Source organism: Dermacentor albipictus, chromosome 5, assembly GCF_038994185.2.
Source record: "Dermacentor albipictus isolate Rhodes 1998 colony chromosome 5, USDA_Dalb.pri_finalv2, whole genome shotgun sequence".
NCBI classification, from domain to species: domain Eukaryota; kingdom Metazoa; phylum Arthropoda; class Arachnida; order Ixodida; family Ixodidae; genus Dermacentor; species Dermacentor albipictus.
The window spans coordinates 43,169,952-43,196,647 of NC_091825.1; the positions used below are offsets into that span (position 1 = coordinate 43,169,952).

General features: G+C 47.3%; 1 protein-coding gene and 1 long non-coding RNA gene across 4 annotated transcripts in view; one reads left to right on the top strand and one right to left on the bottom strand.

The window, feature by feature from the left end:
• Positions 1 to 21,163, bottom strand: part of LOC135900539 (uncharacterized) — a 59,271-nt gene extending 38,108 nt beyond the window's left edge. The window contains exons 1-2 of one of the 3 annotated variants that reach the window (XM_065430016.2): positions 20,954 to 21,163; positions 8,695 to 8,834 (exon numbers count right to left, since the gene is read on the bottom strand). In XM_065430016.2, the coding sequence (XP_065286088.1) occupies positions 8,695 to 8,790 (96 nt within the window). In that variant the 5' untranslated portion in view covers positions 8,791 to 8,834; positions 20,954 to 21,163. The remainder of the gene's footprint in view (positions 1 to 8,694; positions 8,835 to 20,953) is intronic. The other 2 variants (XM_065430018.2, XM_065430017.2) reach the window with 2 other exon arrangements.
• LOC135900540 (uncharacterized) overlaps positions 1 to 26,696 on the top strand; it is a 219,765-nt gene that overhangs the window by 132,508 nt on the left and 60,561 nt on the right. The window lies entirely within an intron of this gene.

Genomic DNA, 26,696 nt, shown 5'->3' on the forward strand with positions numbered 1-26,696 from the left:
CGAGCACTGCGTCGCCAAGCAACCCACTTCTCAGTGCGGGACAACATTCTATATCGCCGAAACTACATGCCCGATGGACGCAAATGGCTCCTCGCTATACCTCGTCATATGCGCTCTGACGTCTGCGCGTCTTTTCACGCTGACCCCCTAAGCGCTCATGCCGGCGTCCTCAAAACTTACACAAGGTTGCGTCAGCGCTATTATTGGAGAGGCATGTACAACTTTGTGCAAAAGTACATTCAGTCTTGCACTACATGCCAACAAAGCAAAACACCTACACAGCGTTTCACAGGACCGTTGCAGCCGCTGCCATGCCCGTCTCGTCCGTTCGACCGCGTCGGCATCGACCTCTACGGCCCGTTTCCATGCAGCGGGCGTGGAAATCGGTGGATTATTGTCGGCGTAGATCACCTTACTCGCTACGCTGAGACTGCAGCACTGCCAGCAGCGACCGCCCGTGACGTTGGTTTTTTCATCCTTCGCAATTTTGTCCTTCGCCACGGTGCTCCCCGAGAATTACTGAGTGATAGGGGCCGTGTCTTCCTGTCGGAGGGCATCCAAGCCCTCCTCGCTGAGTGCAGGATAATTCATCGCAAATCGACCGCGTACCATCCCCAAACCAACGGTCTTACCGAGCGCTTCAATCGCACACTTGGCGACATGTTGCGGATGTATATTTCATCCGACCACTCCAACTGGGACACCGTACTCCCCTTTGTTACGTTCGCGTACAACACCGCGACGCAAGCGACCACCGGCTTTTCCCCCTTTTTCCTTGTGTATGGCCGTGAGCCATCATGCCCTTTGGACACCATACTGCCGTACCAACCTGACGCTACAGAGTATACTCCGCTTTCCGAAGTCGCCAAATATGCTGAAGATTGCCGTCAGCTGGCACGTGCCCTCACTAGTGAGACTCAAGAACGTCAAAAGACAAGACATGACCGTGCTCATCAACCACCGCCCAACTTTGTTCCTGGTTCACTTGTGTGGCTTTGGATACCAGCCAACATTCCTGGCCTTTCTTCCAAACTCCTGGCGCGTTATCACGGTCCATACCGTATAATCGAGGCCACTTCACCGGTCAACTACATCGTCGAGCCGCTCACCGTGTCACCAGACCTGCGTCGTCGTGGGCGAGAGACAGTACATGTCAACCGCCTGAAACCGTACTACGACCCGCTCATCTTCTCCGCGCCCTGAGTCGCCAGGATGGCTACGCTTAGCTCCCGGGGCATTGTAATGAAGCAGACGCGCCCCTGTGTATGTGCCGTCTGAAGAAGAAGACGAAGGGCCGTGCCGTGATCTCGAGCGACCCCGTGCTTCGGACAGCCCTTGCAGTGCCTTGTTTTGCCTAGCGTTCCACAACGTCGTGAACGAGAATAAACCTCATCGCATTACTTTAATAGGTAGTGCCTGCCTTTGGAGGCGTGCAGCATATGGTAGGCTACTGCTCGGTGCCGAAGTGCCGGACTTACGGAACAGAACCCGGTGTCAGCCTTATTCATACGTAGCCGCAGGATAACGAGCTACGTGAAGCTTGGCTCGCGAAATTTAGAACCGGCAGACAGCCATGGGCTGCAACTCGGTTATGCAGCAAGCACAGTCGCGAGAAAAATTTCTCATATGGCGCCGGTACTGCGATGTTCGGTGAGTGGCAGAAAACGCGTACTCAGACGCTCGCCCGCGCCCGCTGCCCGGCTGATGTCATGACGGTTTGGTCTATGAACTTGTTGATGCTATATACTGGCAAGTTCACTGGAACGGAAAGGGAGCTGTTAGACGCAGATGAAAGAAAGACATGGCATATGGTCATGTTTGTGTTATGAATTAATGGACTGCCTTACGAAAAAGAAGCAGAGAGAAATCGCGCGCTGAGAAGAGCGATAAACATACAGTGCGACGCAACGTGAGAAATAATAGTGAAATGTCCATGAATTTAGGAGACAAAAAAAAAATTGAATCGTCGCAACGGCACATCACAGTCGCCGCATATACGCGTCGAAGTCCCTATAACGAAATTATTTTGGACAGTTTCGATAGCATCCACGGCGGCCTAAACGCACCGCACGGTGCGAAAACGCGCTCACAGCGAAAGCAAAACATTGTGCGCGAACATGCATGCAGACTCGCAGTCGGGTGCTGCGAACCCGTGCGATCGCTGCATTGAGGCTTCACTCTGTTATGCTTCATTTAGTTATACAGAAAACCCACTATAAGAATATATTTACCATAGTTTACTCTCAGCGTGTGCCTACCTTTCACGCAAGAAGCTGGTTCGGGAGACTCCATCGCCGCGACCGCGCGCAGTGGCATTCACTGTACGTATTCGATAAAGGGATAGCGTCTGTAACGATTCTGTGCTTTCGGTTTGCCCAAGATTATTATATCGACAGTCAAAAACGTCCCTCGATTCGGTAGTACTTACATGAATGTCCAGGAGGGTTGCCGCGTGGTGTTTTTATTGACCGCCGTAAGCAAAACCTATGAGGAGCGCGCCGTGTGATCCTTCACACTAAGCAAGGGAGGCGCTTCCGATAGATGGGGGCTCCGTAACTCCTCGCCGCCAATAGTAATTGGCTCTGTTTTTATGGGGTTGAGCTTCGTACCACCAGCTGGCGCCATCAATGTGGCCGGTAACGTATGCACCGCCACTCAACTGGCAAATCCTCTGCGCTTGCCGGAATACTGGACGCACCAAAATTCTTTAGAGCATAACGCTTTTCGACCCATGTTCTCTGCTCCAAGAGCCTGTCTCTCGTCCTCGACCCCAAGTTGCAATAGTTTTCTTAAAGTGCAAAGTCTTGGCCAACTGTGGAGTCAAGTAACGGCGAAGTTCGGGCTTGTTATGGCATCTTGTATTATTAACCCTTTGAAGGTTTTTGCCGTACATGTAGTACGTCGGCGGTTTTCTGTCCCGCAAGGTCTTCGCCGTACGGGTACGGTTTCGACCCTCCGTTTGAAATTTCGCGCCATAATGACGATGCACGCTCACTGGGAGGTGCTGCCACCTCTTAGGACTTACAAGAAGCGTTTGAAATTCGTGCTACCTTCTTGGGGAGATAAACATAACTGACTTCTAGCTTCAGCGCGTCGTCGCACAGACTGCGGCAACACCCCTTTTGCGGTTTCGGTTTCGCCGCGTGATCGCAACGGAGGCGCGCGAAACGTAATTTTTCTCTTTGTCGGCACGCTCTTGCAGATGCTGTGGAAGTTGATTTCTATCTTGATTGGCGCTGCTCTTAGCTTGTTTATAACGCCGCTCGCGATGTATTCTCGCTTTCAGCGGCAACGCGGTTTCGGTTCCGCTGCAACGGAGGCCCGCGAAACGTGATATTTATCTTTGTCGGCACGCTATCGCAGGGGCGGCGGAAGTTGATTTCTATCTTGATTGGCACTGCTCTTAGCTCGTTTATCACCGCCGCTCATGAGGTATTCTCGCTCTCTGCGGCTGTTCGGGGACTCGTGTTTCAAGGATACCACACTCTGAAATACTATTGAACATTTTGCAGTTCTGAGTGATGCCGACACCAAAATACTGTTCCTAATTTTTTTTTTACTATTTATTCCCGACTTTATACATCTTGGACATTGAAGATCCGCAATAAAATAATTTGACCCCCTGGGAAAGTTTTCTTCAAAACAATTCGACCCTCAAAGGGTTAATGTAGCCCGTACAGAAAAAAAATACAAGAATACACGTAGACGCACAGGTACTTCGCTAAGTTCTAACACTATCCTTCTTTCTTTTTTCAGGGTATTATGCTTTAGATAGGCCGTCTGCCTCGCGAATCAGTGAACACGTCTATTAGCGTAATCACTTAGACAATGACAAAACTGCACAAATATGATCGCCAAGATTGCCGCCGGATGGGCCGAGCCGGTGTTAAGGCGGTGTTTTCCGCACCTAACAAGTAGGTTAGGTTGTAAACGAAAGTTAACGATATGGCATATCAGTTCTGCGCATGCTCGCAAGGTAGAAAACAGTACATGAAAAGGAAAAATTCGTCTTAATTCAGGACCACGACGAATTACTCATCAACGGCAAGGCTTTGTTTCTGAGAAACCCGTATGAGTTTCCTTTGTAGATGCTTCCTGCAGCTCGGATGTATGCCAATTGTTTCCTTTTTTGGACAACGATTGCCGGCAAACGCCTGCACTCTGTAGTAAGCGATATTGCGCCAAGTTTGTGCATTGCAAAACCAATATAGCTCATGACACTCTTACCTCTTGCATCTCTACTTACATAGGGCAAACGGGACGCTGCCTTAATAAACGTTCACGTGAGCATGAGCAGTGTCAAAATTAAGACTGGTGGTAATCTAACTGTTCATTTTGCAAAATGTGGCTGTTCACCCGACCTAGAAGACAAATGTGGGCTAACAACGTACAGCGATCAGATCTCCAGGGAAATCTTTGGGCCTTTTCAATTTGTCAATTAGAAATCACCTGCGTAAGCGCCAATTTTATACCTCTTTGCTATAAGGAACTTAAATTTTTAAAAGTTAATCTTTCAGATTATGTCCATATCATGTATTTTACATTTGTATAGTTTTACGTTTGTGACGCATGCGCAGCAAGAGCTTATTGACGATAACTCGACATTCCTTTCTTCCTTTCCCTCTTTCAACCCGTTGCGAGTAGTATATATTTGTGCAAGCTTTAACAAACATCTTTGCAGTCAGAGCTGGTCCTGTGCTCTTCCCTGTTTGTCTGTGTTTTGGTGCTGCTAAAAATAAAATAAAATGAATAATACATTATTTAACGTACCAAAAATAAGTAGGACATTTTACCTACTTTTTTCACTATGCCATGATATATATTCTTGTACTTTCTCGCAGCTACTGCCTAGACATATTGATACTTCAAATTGATATTAGCATTCCGAATATTTTGAAGAGTAGGTATGGCAAATTTCGCTTGTATAAGGTAATTATAGTGCACAAAGTTATTTTCATGGGATTGTGAAGAAAAATAGGTTGAAGAGTGCCAATCTTCTTTCGCATTGTTCTACAAATATACATGTTGTTTGGATAGATATGGATAATTTGCAGTCTACAAAGAGATAAATAACATAAAGCGCGATGCTCTTTTAAAAATTTATTGCACAAGAAATTGCCCGCAAGGATCGCGATATTTTGCCGTAGGATAGGACATAACAAAAGAAATGTAGCAGCTTGACAAAAACTAATAGCCGCCGTGGTTGCTTCGCTGTTTTGGTGTTGCGCTGCTATAGGCAAGAATCCGTTGGGTCATATACGGGCCACGGCGGCTGCATTTCGATCGAGGAGAAATGCGAAAACACCCGTGTGGTTAGCTTAAGGGGCACGTTCACGATACGCAGGTGCTCAAAACTAGTACGGATCCCCTCACTAAGGCGTGTCGCCTAATCAGATATTGGTTTCCGCCCGTATGATCTCACGATTTCATTTTAACAATAATTAATGACATATTCGAAATCTGCTTGAAGAACTCTCCAACTGGCTCAATTTTCAACCCTCTGCTGCAAATAATTATATTATTTTTTCAGTACCATCTGCCCTTAACATAAGTTCACATTAATTACTGCTATAGTTATAAAACCTTAAATAATTGCTGGTTTAAACATAGGAGACAGACAGACATGTTAAATTAGACAAACTACTTCCTGCGAAGAGCCCGTAGATGCATTAAGATATCTTAAAATCGGCCGCAGGTAATTATTTAGTAGTCATGAAACCCGACGAATTTCAGCAGCGAAACTGAAACTGAAGTACCGCAGAGTGCAACTGCCACTATCTTCAGAGACGCCCAGAATGACGAAGTTGTTTCCCTCCAATTGCCGGGTGGGGAGGAGTTGATGTCGTTACCAACCATCGATCTATTTTGCTTCGTGGATATGCGGGCTGCACTTGCAGTGATAAAACACACTTGGCGCGCGAAGGTTAACTAACACAGAAGAATGATGAAACATCAATCGTTGGTACAGTTCTGCCTTATTTCGAGGATGGCAGTGGCGACGCTTGGCGTATATTGCACGGCTGAATGCGTCGACATGATCCCAGCTTTTGCACAAGCCCAAGCTGAGACGCACTTAGCTGCAAGCTTGTACTTTGCTCGACGTCCAAACCGTCACGTACCATCGCACAAGACATTCATCAGAACACACGCGTTTCCATTCAACTGGATCTGTCAGCGTACATCCAGGTAGAAAGAAAGATTGCAGTAAAGTTATTAAATTATTAAAAGTGCGACGTTGGCCTCCTCGCCTTCATCTCATTAAAGCCTGCGACCAGCGTCCCGGAAATGGCACAAGCAACCGGAGTGACCTAGTCAAAAACTTGGAGGACACCATTTAAGGCACAGCTATCACCCGTTCTCTATTTCGCAGAATCAATACCAGTCCAAACACGTTACCCGGAGGTGTCGGGACTTTTGCAACTGGTGCAGCATTTAGGGCGACGGAAACAACGAGATACTCATCAATGTTCTCTGGACAGACGAAACAAAATTCTGCCAAAATGGGAACATTAGCTTGCATGAGGCCCATTACTGTTGTGGTAGGAATCGCCACTGGCTACTTGAGCAGAAACTTCAGGTGCGGTAGTCAGCAAACTTTTGGGGCGGAATAACGTAAAGCTATTGCAAACCTTTCTAATCCAATTCAGCAATCAGCCCTCCGCGATTGGTCAAAATCTTTTTTGGACCACCCCCATTTCACCTGTTTGTCACGCGACGTCCCGAAAACCACGATAGTTCCCCATATCGCATGACGTGTACACATTCATTATGCATGATTCGACCGGACAAAAGAAACATTGTTATTTCTGATTCCACGCCTTTTCGCTCTTAGCCGTCGGCTAATGGTCAAGAGTTTTCCGGCTGCACCCACTCCACCTGCCTGTCATGCGACATCACAAAACTGCAAAAACGCACCGCGTCAAGGAGACGTGTACGCGTTAAAGATGTACCAATATGTCGAACAAAACTAAATTTTCTTCCGAATAGTCGCAGGCTGCCCCGTTGCGAAAGGAATAAAAGCTGTCTGCCGCCGATCGCTCAGGCACTGGCTACTCGCACCTGCCGCAGAGTATGGGTTGATTTGCGTGTAATAAAGCTTTTTGCGTGGCCGTGTAACGTTTTCAAGCAGTTTCAGCACATTTATGTCCTCGTTCTGCCAACTATTTTTCGCTGAAGATCCGTTTTAGCGTAATTCTCAAGCTTCCGTTCCATGCTGCCGCGATTGTCGACGAGCCACCGCAAGCCATGTAAGAGAAAGCTAACAAATCGCAGACGCCGCAACCACCCTCTTCATCCGGTTATCGATCTTCAGTGCAGTGGCTGGCCCCATAGAATCCTTCTCCACTTGAGCGTGCTTCTCGCTTCTTCTGAGCCAATTAGATAAGACGAGCCGCTTACTGTAGGCGATGTTATTCTTTTTTCAAGCAAACAAAAGTGAGCTCCTTTGAACACGGAGAGCGTTCGAATGGCTTCTGCCAACTGCAGGACTATAATCAATGACTCGAAGTCAGGTGTTCGTAATTGCTCTAAAGAGCGTACCTGCCACGAAGCATATAACATCCTGAAGCAAATCTCATATGGGCCCACCGTCATGATTATCTGGGCACCGGCGCATTCCTCATTGCATGGTAACGAAGTGACCCACACCACTGCGTAAGATTTTACCAACCGCGCTATTGGCCACGATGACCTGGCATCGGTGAAGGGTCGTATGGTCTCTTTCCAGGAGATCACCACTCACTAACGCTTGGGCAGGAAGCTATGCCCACCAGGCGACAAATCTTTATCTTAGGGGAGGAGGTCCCTTGGCGGAGATTGCAAACGGGCACCTTCGCCAACTTGAAAGTTTATTCCAGAATTCACCCTGGCGAATACTCTGAAGCATACTTCAGGCCCCGGCTGCCGCGATAGACGACCGCACATTAATCCTATGATATGGGCCTGCCCGGCCAACCGCCCGCCATGAGGGCTTGCAATTTTAAATACCAGGGATCGGGAGGCTGTTCTGCTCAGCTCGGACTCGGACTAACACCACCGGGTCGTCCTGTGGGCTGAGGACGCCACCAATGCCTGTGGGCTCCTGGCTGCTTAGGGACCGTTTCATCCTTGTTGCCAATAAAGATTTACGAATGAACAAATAAAGCAACTGTACCGATCTTTTAACGGTAACTCCAAGCTTGTTCGACATGTGGCGCACAAAAGAGCTCCGCTGGATCGAATGAGGGATCGTTCAGTTAAACTCCTCCTTTCGTGTGGCGCTCCGCTGCCGCACCGCTCGCCCACTGGGCGCGCTCCCGCTGGCCTGTAAACTCGCTCAACTGTAACTCTCTAACACCGTCATTCCGGTCTTGTGTGGCAATTGCACTCTTCGGCGCTTCGGTTTCACCGCTGAAATTGGTCGGATTTGATCACTCCGCAAAGCCGCTTTCTGGAAACTTTCAAGCAGCTATGGGCTCTTTGCAGGAATGGCTTCAATCCCCGCATTAGACCCGACCATCTGCTTGCTCGGCTCAAAAATGTAATCATTTTGATTTCTACATTTGCTACCGTAATAAGTTCTCTACTCATCTTAAGGTGTTTGCCGCCACAGCAAAACTAATGCTGAAGGTAGGAAGTAATAATCTCATTTCCCTTGTTTTTGAGAATCTTCGGACACATTTCATGAAACAACCCGTATAGAATCAGTCTGTTTACCTTGAAGGCATCCGGCACATCTCGCTGGAGCTTGTTTGGTCCCCAGGAACCTTCCGCAGCGACGATCAGACAAAGAAGAGTCAAATGGCAGTGCATTATGTTCAGTTGAAGAGCACCGTATGTCACGGCTGCCGTCCACCCTGTGATTTTATATCCCCAAGAAATATCGAACCACGTCAAATTTTTTTGCCATTTATGACGATTAAAAAAATTGTTGATGCTGTTTTACACTCAGGAGAGAGGAAAAACAATAAATCGCCAACGTCACTTGGAAGAGAGAAAGAAAAATTTTATAGTTATAGCGACCGGTTCAGAGCGTATAATGAATGTTTTTGTATTCGGAAACAGGTGTCATGGAAACGAGTCAGTCACTTCTCTCAGTTGCGTTTGTTTTTCTTTGCTTGATGAAGGTTGTCTCGCTCGAATAGTCCACTGAACCTAAATAATGGCAAATTTTTCGATAGCGAAGCTGTATATGGCTAGGATTCCATGCGTTTTCATTCTCCGTGAAGAAAAGCTTTCATCATCAATGGCTCATACCCCCATAAGCATTCATGCTCCCGTAAGTAAGCAAAAATGCAATGGCTCATAGCCCGTAAGCCAGAGGCTACAAGCACCCAGCAAAGTGAAGCGAATAGAGCTTAAATCTTTCTAGTCTAGCATATACCATACAGAACAGCATGTCGAAAACTGTCATCATCAATGGCTCATACCCCCGTGAGCTATGGCCCATGTCCCCGTACGCAAGCAAAAAATGCAATGACACATAGTCCCGTAAGGCCCATGGCTATTCGCTTTGCGTGAATTAGCTGCGATGACACTACCCCTGTTGTCGTTGTCCGTGATTTCAATGCGTATGCGTCGCTACCAAAAAGGGAGCGGTTTACGCGTCCCGTGTTGCGGACGTTGTCCCACCGGTCCGGCCCAACTGACCACCGAGCGGCACACGTGCATCGATTTCAAAGTATCAAAATATGTGATTGCAATTGCGAGTAAAATAATGACCACGGATCAGTACAATAAATCAATCAATCAATCAATATTTATTTTTGACAAAAGAAATACAAGATGGGTATAAGTACACATTCGGAGGTCCCGATGGATGGATGGATGGAAAAACTTTATTTTCGTCAGAACGCATGTGCGGACGATTCCGTGCTAGATGGCCATCAGCTCATGGCTGACGGCGACCTGGGTGGCCCACTCCACGGCCCTGGTCTGGACGACCGGGTCTGAGCTGGCCAACACGGCCTCCCACTGCTCGAGAGAAGGATCACGCATAATATCCGCCGGTGGCGGCACTATGCTACAGCTCCATAATATGTGGTCATAGGTGGCCAGTTCCTGGCACCATTTGCATTCCGGCTGAACGTCCGGGTAGATTTTGTTTAACACGTATGGGTTATAGAAAGATCTCGTCTGCAATCTTCGCCAGACGCTTTCCTGCGCCTTCACCAATTGCTTGTCCGGTGGAGGGTAAATTCTCCGCTCAAGTTTGTAATGGTTAGTAATGTCGTGAAAGGACACCAGCCCATCTCTCGTGGACCTCCCTGGAACGTCCGGCTCACCTGCTCGGCTGACGAAACCTCGAGCATTCATGTGAGCCGCCTCGTTCCCAGGGTTCCCAGAGTGGGCCGGTACCCAGACAATTTCCACCTCCGTAGTCCCTCGCCCCGTGGCCCGATTTAGTAATCCTGCCGCTGTGACAGAGATTCTGCCCCTCGCCAAATTTCGGATGGCTGTTTTAGAGTCGCTGAAAATCAGGTCAGCTTCAGTATTACCTATAGCTAGCGCTATCGCCGCCTCCTCTGCAGTTTCTGAGGAGCGGGTTTTGACTGATCCAGAGGTGACTAAGCGTCCGCGCCCATCCACCACCACAACTGCGGATGCGTCCTTGTTCTTATACTCGGCGACATCTACGTAGACTGCCCCGTTGTACTTCCCGTACTTAGCATGTAAAGCTCTGGCTCTTGCCTTCCTACGGTTCTCGTGATGTATCGGGTGCATATTTTTAGGTAAAGGTTTTATGTACAAGCCCTTGTGCATTTCTCGCTTGACCTGAATTTTCATGTCCCCAGCTGGAGGATCAACTCCAATGCCGATCCCTTCCAATATATCCCTCCCTACTATCGTTTTGGAAAGTCTACTGAGTTGCATCGCCAAGTGTGCCTCCCGCAGTTCTTCCAAGGTGTTGTGCACCCCTAATCCCAGCAGCCTTTCGGTGGAAGTATTGTTAGGCAACCCAAGGGCCGCCTTATACGCCTGTCTAATCATAGCCTCCACCTTGCCTTTCTCCGTCGCGTCCATCTTCATATAAGGCGTCGCATACACTATTCTGCTGAGCACAAACGCCTGTACCAGCTTACACAAGTCCTTTTCCTTGACGCCTTGTTTACGATTGGCGATTCTCCTGATAAGTCTCACGGTAGCATTGACAGTATTTTTGAGCCTTTCCAAGGCCTCCCTATTCTTCCTGTTAGTCTGCAAATACAGCCCCAGGATCCTGATCGTTTGGACCTCAGCGACCGGTGCACCCCCCACTTTCACCTTCAGCGGTGGTGGCGGCACATAGTGCCTCGCATGTATCCCTCTTGGTTTATCCCTAAGCACAAAAAGCTCGGACTTGGGCTGAGAGCACGAGAGTCCTGCCTCCCCGGCTAGCTCCTCCACGATATCCACTGCCTGTTGTAAAGTTTCCTCCAATTGTGCGTCGCTTCCCTTTGTTACCCATAGAGTAATGTCATCCGCATAAAATGTATGTTTAAGTCCCGATATCATTGCCAGCCTGGGCGGTATCTTGATCAAGGCGAGATTAAACAAGAACGGCGATAAAACCGACCCTTGTGGTGTCCCCCTGCCCCCCAACGGGAAAGGATCCGATTTAAATTCTCCGACTACAATCTCCGCAGTCCTATCCTCCAGAAATGATCTGATGTATCGGAAGGTTCTACCCCCCGGTCCTATGTCCGATAGGTTCCTTAATATTGCCTCCTGGGTGACATTGTCAAAGGCCTTTGTGAGGTCGAGCCCCAAGATAGCCTTCGTGCCCGTGCCGTACCCAGGATCAACCACGTCCTTTTTGAGCTGTATCATGACGTCCTGCGTTGATAAATTAGCCCTGAAGCCAATCATCGTTTTAGGTATCAACTCCTTGTCCTCCACATAACCCTGAAGCCTGTTGAGGACCACATGCTCCATCAATTTGGCCAAGCAGGACGTCAGCGAGATGGGTCGAAGATTCTCAATACAGATCTTCTTTCCTGGTTTAGGAATAAATGTAATCCTAGCATGCTTCCACTCTGCCGGGATCTCTCCGGCCGCCCAATATTTGTTCATCAAGTCCGTGAGCGCCCCCACTGACTTGAAATCCAGGTTCCTCAGCATTTTATTAGTAACCCCATCTGGACCCGCTGCCGACGTAGTACGAAGCTGCCCCATTGCAAACTCAACCTCCGCCACCGTAAAGTCCGCATCTAATTCGAGGTTTTCCTCTCCCGAGTAATCCGGCAAGAAACCGCTCACCTCGCCGTTTATGTAACGACTTCGGAGTTCTTGAATGAACTCCCCAGTCGTGCCTTGATACTGATGAACTAACCTAGCCATTTGACCCTTCTGCGCCGATTTGGTTGCCGCCGGATCTAAAAGGTGCCTCAACAACTGCCATGTTTTTTTGCATCCGAATTGCCCATTCATCCTGTCACAAATCTGACCCCATTGTTTGCACTGCAAGTCCAACGTGTAGGTTTCGATTTCTCGTTCTAGCTTGGCCACCTTCCTACGGAGGACCCCATTATGCTTTTGTTTCTTCCATCTCCGAAGGAGACTCGCATGCGCTTCCCACATGTGTAACAGTCTAGAGTCTGCCGTAAAACCTTCCTCCACCGTCGGAACCTCTGCTGTGGTACCCTTCACGTCCTGCTTGAGCGCCTCAACCCAGGCTCCCAAGTCCTCGATTTCCCCGCTCACTGTGTCTTTCCTGACTTTCCGAAATCTGTCCCAATCCGTCACTCTAGTTCCGTTTACCCTGTCTTTGTGCTTAGCAGCACTAAATACCGTGGAAAGGATATAGTGATCACTGCCCAGTGGCTGTCCCGTGTTTACCCACTTTGCATCCCTAATACCTTTAACAAATGTGAGGTCCGGAGAGGTGTCTGTGCTAACGCGTTTGCCTATCCTCGTATGATCTAGCGGGTTGTTCAAGGTTGTCCATTGTAGGTCCTGAGCTACCCGCCAAAGCCTATTTCCCTTTGGAGTGGCTCGGATGTAGCCCCACTCCGGATGAGGCGCGTTGAAATCTCCAACCACGATGAGTTGAGCCCCAGCCGCTAGCCGTTGCGTCTTTATCAAGAGGTCTGGCAAGCCCAGCCCTTTATCTTTAGGAGAAGAATATACATTAAGTACAAAGAGACTCTTATCGTCCTTTCTTTTGGGCAGAACCTCTAGCAGGACGTAGTCCTCTCTGCTGCTATCTATGGTATGCTGAATCGCCGTGGCGTTGCGATGCACTAGCACGGCCGTGAAGACGCTCGATACACCCCCCCGATCAATCTCTGGCGGTGTAAACGCCTTAAATCCCGGTAATTTCACCCAGCCACTAGCCTCTTGCAAAGCTATAATGTCAGGCTTACTGTCCAGATTTTGTATGTGCAATTGCAGGTTGCCCCGCTTGCGACGGAAGCCCCTGCAATTCCACTGCCAAACCTCAATTTGCTGGCGAGGGGCCATGATTAGGCACTAGGTTTACTAACGTCGGCGCTTGGCCGACTACGGGAGGCAATCTAGCCTGTAGCGTAGCATTGAGCTGTTGAAACATGCCCATAACCTGTGTTTGGAAAGCCCGCATGTCATTGGTGAAGGCGTCAAGACGCTCCTCAATCTTGTCTAGTCTGGCTTCGATCCTGTCGACCCGAGCTTCCAACCTATCCTGTCTTTCCTCCAGTTTTCCTATTCTGTCCGCAAGGGCAGACATTTCCCCCCTAAGACTAGTGACTTTAACGACTGGCTGCGGCGTGTCCGCCGTTGAAGTTTCTGCCACTCTTTTTGCATTAGCACCCTCATCCGCCGATGGCGGCCTCTTAAGCTTCCCCCGATTCTCCACCTCCATAGCTGTGCTCTCGTTCTCGCGAGAAGCAGTCGCCTGTGCCGCTTTCAGTGGGGCCTGGACCACCGGCGTCTGTACCTTTTGTCCTTTGTCGCTTTTAAGCGCGCGTTCCATCTCTGCCATCCTGACTTCCATCTTTTTAATCGTCTCAGCCTGCTGCTGCACCTGCCTTTGTAGCTCCTTCTCTCGAGCAGTCTCACTCTGGGAGGCCACGTAGGGCCAGCTCACCTTTTTTCTCGTGGCACTGGGACTTCTTCCATGACTGGAACCCTGTTCTCCTTTGCCACGCTCGGGTCCGGGCAGTGGTGGGAAGGAAGTGGACCGGTCCCTGCTCTTGTTATCGTCTCTCGCACCGCTGGATGACCGCTTCCTGGGCCTCGAGCGCCGCTCCTCCTTGTCAGTTAGGCCGTTGTCCTCACTGCCCTGCTGCAGGCCCGTCAGCTGCTTACGGGCTAGACGAAACTTGCAGTTCCGGCTCCCCGTGTTGTGCGCCCCATGGCACACGATGCAGTCTGGAGTGCAGGTCAGCGGCTCTCCTTCCGGTGGTGCAGGATGATCCTTTCCGCAACGGCGACACAGATTAGTCTTCGGACGATAACAAACGTCCGCCTGATGTCCCACTCGTCTGCAGTTATAGCAGGTCTCGACTAACTCTCTGTACGGAATCACCGCGTACAAGCAGTTCCAGTAAATAACCTGCCAGGGAACATGCTTCCCCCCGAACGTTATCAGAATCGCCTTCGACTTCCCCAAAGGTCGGGCATCCAAAATTTCTATGCCGTCATTCCTCTTCAGGAATCCCGCCCGAACTTCTGCCAGTGGGCATCCGTTGTACGCGTTGTAAATGACTCCGCGCACAGAGTTCTCCGGCGCCGCCACGTACGCCGAAATCTCAAGGTCATGAACACCCAGCTTGAGCGTCTTCACATTCGCATATGCCCCACAGCGATGCATACACGGCGTGCTCACCGTCATCGTGTTATTGGTCTCGTTGACCCGCACCAGGTCTTTCTCCACCGCAGTCGCATTCGTCAGCTCCGCTGCCGCTCTCAAGGCATATCCGAGTTCCCTCGACGTTACCATGCTCAAGTCCCAATTCTTGGGTCGGCACACAACCTTGAAGTCCTTCGCTGGCATCTTCAGAAACGGTCCCCGTTTCTTCCACACCGGCGCTTTCCCGCGCTTGACTTCTTCTGCTCCGTGCGTCTGGCGCCCGTCGCTGCCTGCCTGCTTCTCGCTAGGCTTACTCTCGGGATGGTTCCCGTATACAGATTTCTTGAATCTATCTTGAGCCCGCAAAACCCAGGCCCATTTTCCCGCCTCGAACTCTTCGGGCGTTATAGTCTCTCCCGCAACGGAGTACTCCATGGTCTTCAGCCTCACAGAGGCCCACAACCACAAGTCACCGCCCCGGAGCCCGGTGCCGTCGGCGGCGGCTCGGCCTAATGATGAGGCCTAACTTTGCCGCGCGGTGGTTGAGCACGAAAAGCGTGGAAAAACCCCTAAAAAGTGGGGCAAACTTGCCGAAATTAGGTGTCCGCAGGGAGAGGGCAACTTCCTGTGGACAATCCCACCAAAAGCAAGTCCACAGCACAGGGAGTTCCACCGAAAAACGGTTTCAAAATGGGAGCCCATGCGAAGCACGTCCGCAATCTTCGACTTCGTCGTCTTTCCTCCGGAGGTCCCGAAGTAACAACTGTCGGGGGGACCTCCTCACAAAACATGAAAAGGGGATAGTAGGATCGTGGCAAACAGTGAGTCATGTCATATATTATACAGTTTCTAGATCGGAAATAAACGATAAGATAGAAAAAAAATCTGTTAACAATATCACAGGTATATTCACAGAGTTAAAAAGAAAAAATAATTGAAGAAATCTTAAAAATAACATGCAACAATTAAAACGAGGATAAATGGCACGTAAAACTAACAACGAGGAGAAGTATCAATTAAGGCAAAATTTAGTAACTCGGTAATTGAAAAGTATATTGCGTAATGGTAAAGTGAACAACATACTAATTAATTCTATGTTTGTTAAATTATGCTACGCGTCAGATAAAGTGTTCAAGAAATGCTCCTTCGTTCTACGTTTGAATGATAATAATGTAGATGTCTTCATGTCAGATGGTATAGAATTCCAAACAGAAACGCCTGAAAACGCGACGGTAAATTTCCCATAGTTAGTTTTTGCTTTTGGAAGAAGAAGATTGAGTTGAGCTGAAAATCTTGTGTTGTTATAATTGATGAGGCTAGAGCGACTAAAACCTGGAATATTAAACTGGGTATTTATAAGACGAAACATAAGTAGCGACAGCTTATGATTGAATAACATGCGTAAAGGTAAAACATTTAGGGAACGGAATATTGGAGCAGAGGGAGATGTATGCGATTGGAATGCAATTAATCGTAATGCCTGCTTTTGCAAAACTTCTAACTGATGAAGATGTGTGGTATATGTATTACCCCAAGATGACAGGCAGTATGAGAGATGACTGTGTATATACGCGTAATATAAAGACATGAGAATGGTTTGCTGGAAAAAAGAGCGAGATTTTATTATGATGTGAATACCAAATGAGATTTTTTGAATAAGTGATTGAATATGACACTGGAACTTTAGGTTTTCATCTAGTACTACACCAAGAAATTTAGTAGACGTGGATCTTGCAAATACATTATTATTTAGAGACACTACAATAGAATCAATGTGCAAAGATTTTGAAGAATGGAATACCATAAATGTTGTCTTAGATGGGTTAATGGTTAGCTTGTTTTTTACACACCATGAATGAACATTCGTTAGGTCAGCGTTAAGTTTATCCTGCAATGCAAATAAATTTTTATCAGATGCGAAAATGGTAGTGTCATCAGCGTAAAGAAGGCAGTGCGCATGTGTTAATATGTCTGGCAAGTCATTAATGAATATGAGAAATAAAAGTGGCCCAAGTATTGATCCCTGGGGGACACCTGTATTTACAGTTTTTGAAGAGGACAAGACACCATTAAATTCGACTATATATTGTCGGTTAATTAGGTAGTTCCGAATTATTTGTAAAGGCGGTCCAGAAATGCCATATGATTCAAGTTTACTTAAAAGAATACGATGGTTAATTGTATCAAACGCCTTCGTGAAATCAATAAAGAGAGCACCAACTAAGAGGCCTTGATCGATGGCTAATTTGACCCTCTCAGTAAATGTAATAAGCGCTAATTCAGTTGAAAAATTGTCACGAAAACCAAATTAAAAGAAATTAAAAGTTAAAAGATTAAATTTGGATAAGTATTTAGTTAAGCGATTATGTATAAGTTTTTCGATGACCTTACTAAAGAAAGACAAAATGCAGATAGGACGATAATTACTTGTGCATTTATGGTCACCTTTTTTAAATACTGGGATTATTTTACCTGTCTTGAGGCGGTTAGGAAAGATGCCATCTATAAATAGTCTATTTACTATATGTGCTAACGCAGGTGAGATTTCGTTAGACACAAGCTTAATGCTAGAGGGACGTATCAAGTCGAGGCCCGGACCGGTTGTTTTAAGAGAATTAATAGTGTTACATACTTCCAGAGATGTTGTGGGGAACAGGTAAAATGAATGAGAACAGCGCGGAAAACTAAGCAACGTTGAATCAGGCTGACTACCGTCTGCAATACTAAAATGGTCACTGAAAACGTTAGCTATGTCTTGAGGGTCAGTAATATTAGCAGAATTGTGGTTCATACACGATATGCGATTTTTAGTTGTACTGATGTTTAAGAATTCTTTAATAACCTGCCAGTTTCGTCTGGTATCACTTCCATTTTTTCTAATTTTATTTTCGTAGTAATTACGCTTGACATTTTTTAAAGTGGCTGTTAGAACATTTGAATATGTGTGGAAGCGCAATCGCAACGCAATATTGAATGGCTGGACTTTAAGTTTCTTACGAAGATTATCTCTTTTTTTAATGGACCGCAATAAAGAATCACTAATCCAAGGCTTTCTTGGTGAGCTAAACCAACGCGTCACCGTAGTGTTACTTGTGCATAAGTTAGAGCATTCAGATATTTTTGCGAAAAAAGATTCAAAAGCCCTTTCGCCACATTGCTCTTCAAGCACGTCAGCCCAGTCAATTGCACGAATCATACCAGTGAATTTATTAGAATCAAAGAAAGTCCTGACATATTTTGCTGGTTGAGAAGGCGTTACGGAACCTATGCAAAAAAATATAGGGTAATGGTCTGTTACGGCATATTCCACTATTCCAGCTGTGCTAAGATCAGTAGGTATGCTAGACAGTACATGGTCAATTAAAGTATTACGTCCGCCTATTTCACACCTCGTTGGAGCTGTAATATGTGAGGAGAGACCGCAGCTAAGATAAGTACGTAAGTACTCGGAGCAACATTGACTGTCAGGGCTGATAATGTTGATGTTAATGTCGCCACATATCACAATATCCTTGTTTTCATCAGTGACTGTGTTTAGTAACTGCTCAAATTCTTTACAAAATTCGATGTAAGAGGAAGAAGGTGAGCGATAAATGCATGCAATTATGATGTTACGTTTGGTAGGCAGCTGCAGGTTATTACTCTCTACTTCTAGCCATACTGATTCACAGAGGCAATGACGAAAAAAAGATCATGGCGACGTTTATATGACAATGAAGATTTTACTAAAATGGCCGAACCGCCACTACGATAACCTTCACGATGACAATATTCAGGAGTGTAGCCTGAAAGACCGTATAGATTCCCGTCATGAGATGATAACCACGTTTCAGATAAGCATACGAAAGAGAATGCATGATCAAGACTGCAAAGAAGAGCGATGAGATCATCGTGATGCCTACGAATACTGCGGATGTTCCAATGTATTAAGGATAAAGTGGGTTGTTTTTCCTCAATGAGAGCTTTCGCTTCGTCAAGAGTAAAAACTGAGTCAGCCATGATGAATTAGACGTTAGTGTAAGCAAGGAAGAACTTATTTGAAGATTGACAGATCATTTACACTACATATGCGATGAACACGGCTGTTCTCCGACTTTCTTGCCTTAATGGCACAGTTATCGGTCCATAGAAATTTCCATCCTTTAGACTTCTTGAGCTCTAGCGCCTGCGCAAAAAGACGCTTATTATCGGGTGTGAGGTGATCATTAACAAAAATGGAAGTGGGTGGTTTATGTGATAGCCCTACTGTAGTTGTTGTGAGTCTTGCTTTACGCGCTTTGGAAGCAAAGTCAGCCTTCTTTGTTCGTGAGCAGAACCGCGCGATAATGTTGGTTCCTTGTTTGGCAGGCACGCGGTGAACAATGTCAATGTCACCAGCAGTGACAGGGCACCCAATCTTGTCACCCAAAGCCTGGATAATTGTTAGGCAGCTTTCTCCTTCAGTCTTTGGAATACCTTTAATTTCTACGTTATTTTCCCTGGAATACTGCTCAAGGTCAGCTACTCGTTGTGAAAGGCTTTTGTTACTATCAATCAAAGACTTGTTATCGTCTCTCAAGGATTTGTTTTCTTGGAGAAGGTTGTCATTTTTTGCCTTCACAGATTCGTACAATTCATTAAACCCACTGAGACTTTGACGCATTTCTGCGACTTCAGAACGGAGAATCTCAAGTTCTTTCGCTAACTCGGAATTAGTGGGCATCTCGTAGAATTACGCAGATATACACAAAAAGCAAAGAGCAGCAGCAGTGGTGGTGGCGGAAACTTATGGGCTACGAGGAAAATTTCAGAAACACTAACCTGCACAAATATGCAGAGAATGGTTAGAAGTGGTTCGCAAGCCGCAACCACTGCTGCCTAAGTGATGATCGCCGTTCCAGGGCAGTCGCTTATAAGGCAGGATCCCTCTGTTGGCGGCGCTGCATGCGATGCAGTGATGACGGTGCTGGGGTCGCCGGCTTTACACGTGTGGGTCTTGATAGGATCGTTGTTACACAGACGGCGCCGGGAATCAGATGCACACGAAATCTGCACAAATATGCAGAGAATGGTTAGAAGTGGTTCGCAAGCCGCAACCACTGCTGCCTAAGTGATGATCGCCGTTCCAGGGCAGTCGCTTATAAGGCAGGATCCCTCTGTTGGCGGCGCTGCATGCGATGCAGTGATGACGGTGCTGGGGTCGCCGGCTTTACACGTGTGGGTCTTGATAGGATCGTTGTTACACAGACGGCGCCGGGAATCAGATGCACACGAAATCTGCACAAATATGCAGAGAATGGTTAGAAGTGGTTCGCAAGCCGCAACCACTGCTGCCTAAGTGAGTGCTGCTGCCTGCTGCAACCACTGCTGCCTAAATGAGTGTGTGTACCTTTCGTCACGATGACCACCGATCAGAACAATAAATGAGTTCGTACCTTTGTTAAAAATTTAGCACAAGAAGGTTTAAAAAGTATAGTATTAGCATTAGCGCAAATTAGCATTAAAAATTTAGCATACGACACGTCCGTGTCGTGTGCTAAATAGCTTCGCTGGTCAACCACCTTCACATAGTGGAAGGTTTCATGATTTTTTTTTTCGATTCGTACGGCGATTGTCCCCTATTCTGTGCAACCTGGCAGTGAAATCACAATGCCTACGCAAAATAAACTCGACTCGGTTGACCTGTTTGCCATCCTGGAGAATAGGGTACAGTGAGAGGTTAACTAAATAACGCTCGTTCGCTTTGCCCGTGTTTGTGTCATGCTTGTGTCGTTTGTCATGCCTGGAAATAGGACGCTGTGAATTGTTTTATTAACACACCTTCGCTGTGCCATTGCTTGCGTCATGCTTGTGTCTTTTGTCGCACCTGGAGTATTGGACGCAGTGAGTGGTTAACTAAATCACACGCATTCACTTTACCAGTGCTTGCGTCATGCTTGTCTCGTTTGTCGTGCCTGGCGAATATGACACATGGAAAGGAAAACTAATTAACACACGTTGACTTTCGCAGTACTTGTGCATGCTTGTGTTTTTTGTTGCGCTTGGAGAATAGGGTCCAGTGAGAGGCTAATGAACCCACATACTTGTAGCTCCAACTTGTTTGTTGGTTCTGGCGCACTCGTTATTGCCTGAACCTTTTTAGACATCGGCTGAACTCTTTTAGTCATCACTTTGTAACCCAGGAACGGCACTGAATTCGCGTACCTGAGCTTGACTACTAAGATGTGCCTATAAGGAGCAGCTCACCGGTGTTTCGTTGCTGGCATCGTCCTTCGGATGGAAAAGGACTAGGAGCCGTTGTCCGCTGGCAGAACCTTTTCTTCTGACACCATGTTGTAGCCAGGAAAGAAGAGCAAGACGGCCAGTCACATACGCACACGGTAATGGTCCCTCAGACGTGTTCTATATTAAAAAGAAGAAGAGCACGCGCTGCCAGATCGCTGACCACACGCAGTCACGAGTACTATGTCTACCCGCTTTCACTAGGTGGCAGCCTATACAACAGGTGAGAAGATGAGCACGTCGACTAGGTAACATAAACACGTCATCCATTTAAATCATTGAAGCAGTTTGTCCATCATTATGTTAAAGGTAGGTGGCGCGTTGCAGAGACTGCAAGCATGACCTTGAATTGGAAAAGCCCGTCAGGGATCACGATGGCGGTCTTCTCGCGATCCATATCGTCTACAGCAGTTTGCGAGTAGGCTAGGCGAAGGTCCAGAGATGAAAAAATAGTGTCACCATGTAGGCAATCGAGTGCGTTGTCATCACGGGGAAAAGGGTACGCGTCCTCGGTGATTTTGCTGACGGGCCGATTATCAATGCAGAAAAGCCAGGAGCCGTCTTTCTCATTTACCAAGACTACGAGGAAGGACCTAGGACTAGATGATGGTTCGATAATGTCCCTCGAAAGCATTTTGGCTACTTTGTGAATCACATCGCGCTCCAATGTGGACACACGGTAAGGCCGACGGTGAAGGGGCAAAGAGACACCAGTGTTGATGCGGTGGATGACAATCTTAGTCTGGCCCAGGGATTGATCCCGGATGTCTAAAATGTCCCTGTATGAGGCCAAAATAATATGTGGATTGAGTTTGTTAGAAAGAAAGAACAGATCTGCAGAAGCTGATAATAGTGAGCGGCAGTTCCCCTGACGCACTATCGACAATGCTATGATGAAGACGACGCGCTGCAGTGGAATGGGAATTCTTTCATGCATTTTGCTTCAAACTCCGACTAAAATTTCGAAGATTTCTTATGGGGAAATGAGGAACAATCCTGACTGAAAGTCTACATAGCTCTTTTTTTATAGCCCGAGCATTATTTTCTGCGTCTTTCATTTCTGAATCTAGTGCAGTCTGGTTGTCAGAAGCAGAGTGAGCGGGTGGGGAACTAGTAGACGTTGTACCATCTACAGAGATTGTGGTGTACCTCTTTCCATCACTAGACCACTGACGCGATCCTATGAGCTGATTTGCTCCAGACCATAGACGAGTAGCTTGAAAAACCGTATTTATTTGCAAAGAAATAGCTTGTGCGATGCTTTTTGTCTAGGTTCACCAACGTCTGTTGCCCTGGCTACTACTTTTTGAACAGTATTTCCTATGGCTGTAGTGAGAGATAAGAATGGTTCTCTATGTTCCTTAGCTGCAACTTCAGCATCGAGAAGTGATCCTTCCTTTGCAATCCTTATTGCTTTTCTTGTGGATCAGTGTCTTTTATCCATATATTTGAGTACCTGAAATTCTTGGGTAGGGTATCACAGAGGCAGGGTCACTAGTTTTGGGAATTACAATCACTTGAACCGGGATTTTCCACGCATGTGATGCACCGTTGGTTTCATTTACACTCTCCAATATTATGGCCAACTTTCCAGCAATTGTGACATCGAAGCATACGCGGCAAAAATAGCTCTACTCTCAATACCCGGCGCCATACCTACGTCTCTGACAAGCAGAAAGTGACAGAAAAATACGAGCAGGAAGCACCAGCCATATGCGATGTTCTGTAGATCGAAGTCAGCATTGTCGAAGGGAGTAGGAATAAATGCGTTAAATCCAGTGGCTCCGAAAGATGTGCTCAAGGGTGAATCCCAAACTGATGTTTTGTCTGGCGACCTACGAACAATGTGCCAAGGCGAAACTGCGTTACGTCCGAGATGTTCTGGTAAAATGGAGTAGCAACATGAAGAGCCTCTTTGATAAATAAAGGGTAGGTAATCTGATAGAGCCTCCATCCCAAGGAACAAGCGCAGCGGGGATACTGGCGGCGCAATTGCGTAGGAACAAATGCGAAGGTGTCTCATGAGTGGGAAAAAAACTTCGTCGAAGGATAAAAATTCCTCGGCGGGGAGTTCTTGTACATCAGCCTAGGTTAAAATGGGCCATACTAAAGCGAGAACACGTAAGGAAGCACAAAACTTGATAAAACCACCCGATACTACGCCATACCACCAGACCTGAGCCCTCAGTCGGCGACCCACGTTCTGTCTTCTCCTGCTCGTTTCGATCAATCAAGTCCTGCCGACCCTACTTCTTTAATTTTTCAGAACTGCCCCCTTATGTCTTAATTCTACTCTACCTTACAACTTTTGTGCTGCGTGTGTGTTCTCGGTGAAGGAAATCACGAAGGATAGCACTTTAGCGATTATGTTGCTACCAGCGCTTTACAAATCCAAATAGGTAGGTTCCGGTTAGCTACGGCACTATTTGATTTCTCCGTCCTCCGGGTAAACTCCGCGTCACAGAATGTTGCTACCAGCATTGTTGCTGCTGGCAGTGACTCGAGTGAGTGCGATGGGAACAGCCGTGCCGTTTGTAAGTGCCTTCTCAGTGCAGTAGGCGTCGCGCGAAAGCGGTAAGCTTACTTGATTTTTTGATCATTTGATTGTTAGATGTGCTCGCTTACTTGAGCAAATTATATATATCATTTTTCATAGCTTTCAGTATCTTGATCATTTTGGGTATATATATCTAGGTAACGAATAAACATATTTCTTTTTCTAGAAACGGGAATATTTTTTGACTACACGCCTTGTTACTACAAGACGGCGGTCGATCCTAGGAGAAAACCACGCATGCGTTTTTCTGAGTGTGAGCGTTCTTACGCGTTGGGACAAACGCGGTTTGAGCCAATACGCGATGCAAACGGGGCCCTCTTTATCTGTAGGCTGCGTCCAGAGGCTCCTGTCGGCTGCGTCTAGAGCAGGGGAAGGGTGAGGTAACTAAGCGGGTTGGAAATCTGCAGAAGGATCTCCAGAACAAACAGAAGCAGAGGAAAGTGGTAGAAGATGCGCTAGCCAACGTAGAAATGAAGGTCAAGGCAGCTATCCCGCAAAACAATGGTGAACGCTTCGATGCAAGTACGGTGAAAAGGGCTGGATCCGAAGCCCGAGGAGGCAAAGCAGGCGAAACTACCACGTTGGAAAGCAGTGGCGGAATGGTAATGGTGGCGGACTGGTAAAGCAGTGGCTGTGATGATAATGAAGGGTCTACCACCGACTTGCTGGCCCCGGCAGGGAAGAAAGGAAAGAGTGAGGATGAGACAGGGGAAAGGCATAGAAGACCAGGAGCAGCTTTCTGCGCCAGGGAGCAGGAAAAGCGTCTAGTTGGTCTGTTGCAAGTTCAAGGGCCGTGTAACGTAGCACAATTCCAATATGTTTTTATTCCAATCTCCTGGCGTCAAATTTGCGTAACCACCGACGCAAGCATGTGGCGGTCACCCGCAGGGTTGTATGAACAAACCAATCAAATGCTTTCCCCGTTCATAAGAGGTCACTTTTGCTTTCTTGAAAAACGAATAACATTGCCTGCACTGAGCTGCTTTTCTTATTTAATTGGCTCACAAGAGGCGAGGAGCATGCTCAAGTGGACAGGGATTCGATGGGGCCGAACCACTGCACTGAATATCGATAACCGGATGAAGAGGGTGGTGCAATCGTCTGCAATTGGTCTGCTTTCTCTTAATATGCTTGCGGTGGCTCATCGACAATCACGGCGACATGCAACGGAAACCTAATAATGACGCTAAAACCGATCCTCAGTACAGAAGAGTTGGCAGAACGAGGTAGTAAACGTGCCGAAAGTTCTCAAAAACGTTACATGGTGGCGCAAAAATTTTATTACACGCAAGTAAACCCATGCTCTCCGGCAGGGGTGAGCAGCCAGTGCCTAAGAGATCGGCGGCAGGCATCTTTTATTCTTTTCGGAACGGGGCAGCCTGCGGCTATTCAGAAGAAATTCAGTTTTGTTCGGCATATTAATGCATGTTTAACGCGTACGCGTCACATTGACGTAGTAAGCTTTTGCGGTTTTGGACGTAGCTTGAGAGGCAGTTGAAGTGAGTGCAGCCCGAATACTTTTGACCAATAGTCGAGGGCTAATGGCAAAAAGGCGTCGAATCAGAAATAAGTATTTTTGTTTTGTTCGGTCAAATTATGCATAATCAGTGTGTACACATCATATCCGATGGGGAGCTATTGTGGTTTCCGTGACGCCGCGTGGCAGACAGGTGAAGGGGGGTGGTCCAAAAATGTTTTTGACTAATCGCAGTGGGCTGATTGCAAACTTGGAATAGAAAAGTTTTAATAGTTTTACGTTATAGCGTCCCAAGCATGCGTTAAGTCAAGCTGGTGATAATACAGAAGGTAGGTGCATGCGAGCGAGTCAATATTAGCTCACTTCCGGGGCAACCTATTAAGGAAGTGATAGCGAAAGCCAAGTAACACATCTGTGGAACAAAGGAGGAGAGGCATCTAGTGGTGATAACAGGCCGAGTGAATGACGCACTGCAAGGTAGGCGAACAGGGATCACGAAGCAAATACCTAAAGGGGTTAGAGAACTCTGAATGTTTCTAAGGAAGTGCAAATCGCAGTTTGAATGGTGCCATAGGTTGAAAGGCAGATGTATGGAACTGAAGGGCAGTGCTCGCAGCAAACAGGAAAATGTCGACGCTAGCTAAGCAATGAATTTTTCGGTCAGTGACATCCACCGAGAAGTGCACCGAGCAGGCCACGAATGCACTTGTCCGCGACAGGATGCATATTAGTGATAGGGTAGAAACACGTGTTGGCCGTCGATTCACGGCACGGGCAGTGACTATTTTGGGTGGGGCCAGGTACGCAGGAACGAAGATTAGGTAATAACTCTAGGGGCACGCACGCCGTGGGTCTATTTAGACCACAAGGAGTAAGAAAACGCGCCCTAAGGAATAGAACAGAGACGGTAAAATTTGGTACATAAACATGCAGTGTGGTACAAGCAGAAAAAATGCAAATATGAACGTAGCTGAATGATTTAGCTAGTGGCGTGTACGCCTTGACCAAAACGCATCTACGAGATATGAAGCAGATGCCGGAAGTGTAGGCATGCTAATCAGGTGAGGCATGAAGTGGCAAAGGGCAAAATATATATATAAGCAGAATTTATAAATCTGCTGCATATGAGAAGGCACAAAGACGTGACTTAGAGGAGCTTACTCAAGCCTGCCGCTAATAAAGCCACATTTATTTCGTTAATGTTAGCTTGAGAAGTTTGAGTTCAGCGTTTCCCTCACTTCTTGTCTGGTCGAAGGGATCAGCTGCAAAAAAAGTGGAAAGAGGTGGCTTGCGGTACGTGGCCGACGACCTTTGCTTAACGAGTGAAAAACAATGGAATAAATGCTTGTCTGAGGCGCATGGGTGTCGCGGTGACGACACCGATATGAGACAGGCGCGCCTCATGGCACTGGCCAAGTACACCCGACACGCGTGGTGGCGATCAGAGCCAGTAATTCGTGACGCGTCAACGAAACTTGTCATCGTAGTGCACGTACGCGAAGCTCTTTCGGCGACGCGTTTCCGCGTGGTGCGTAACGGGCAAAGGCGACTGCTGGTAAGCAGACGTACCTGCGAGCCGGCTGGCACTGGCGCAAACTCGCGGGGTGGATGACGACGCGATTCGCACCCATCAGTGCACAAAGCCGACCTCAAGAAGAGTAACAATTGGTGCT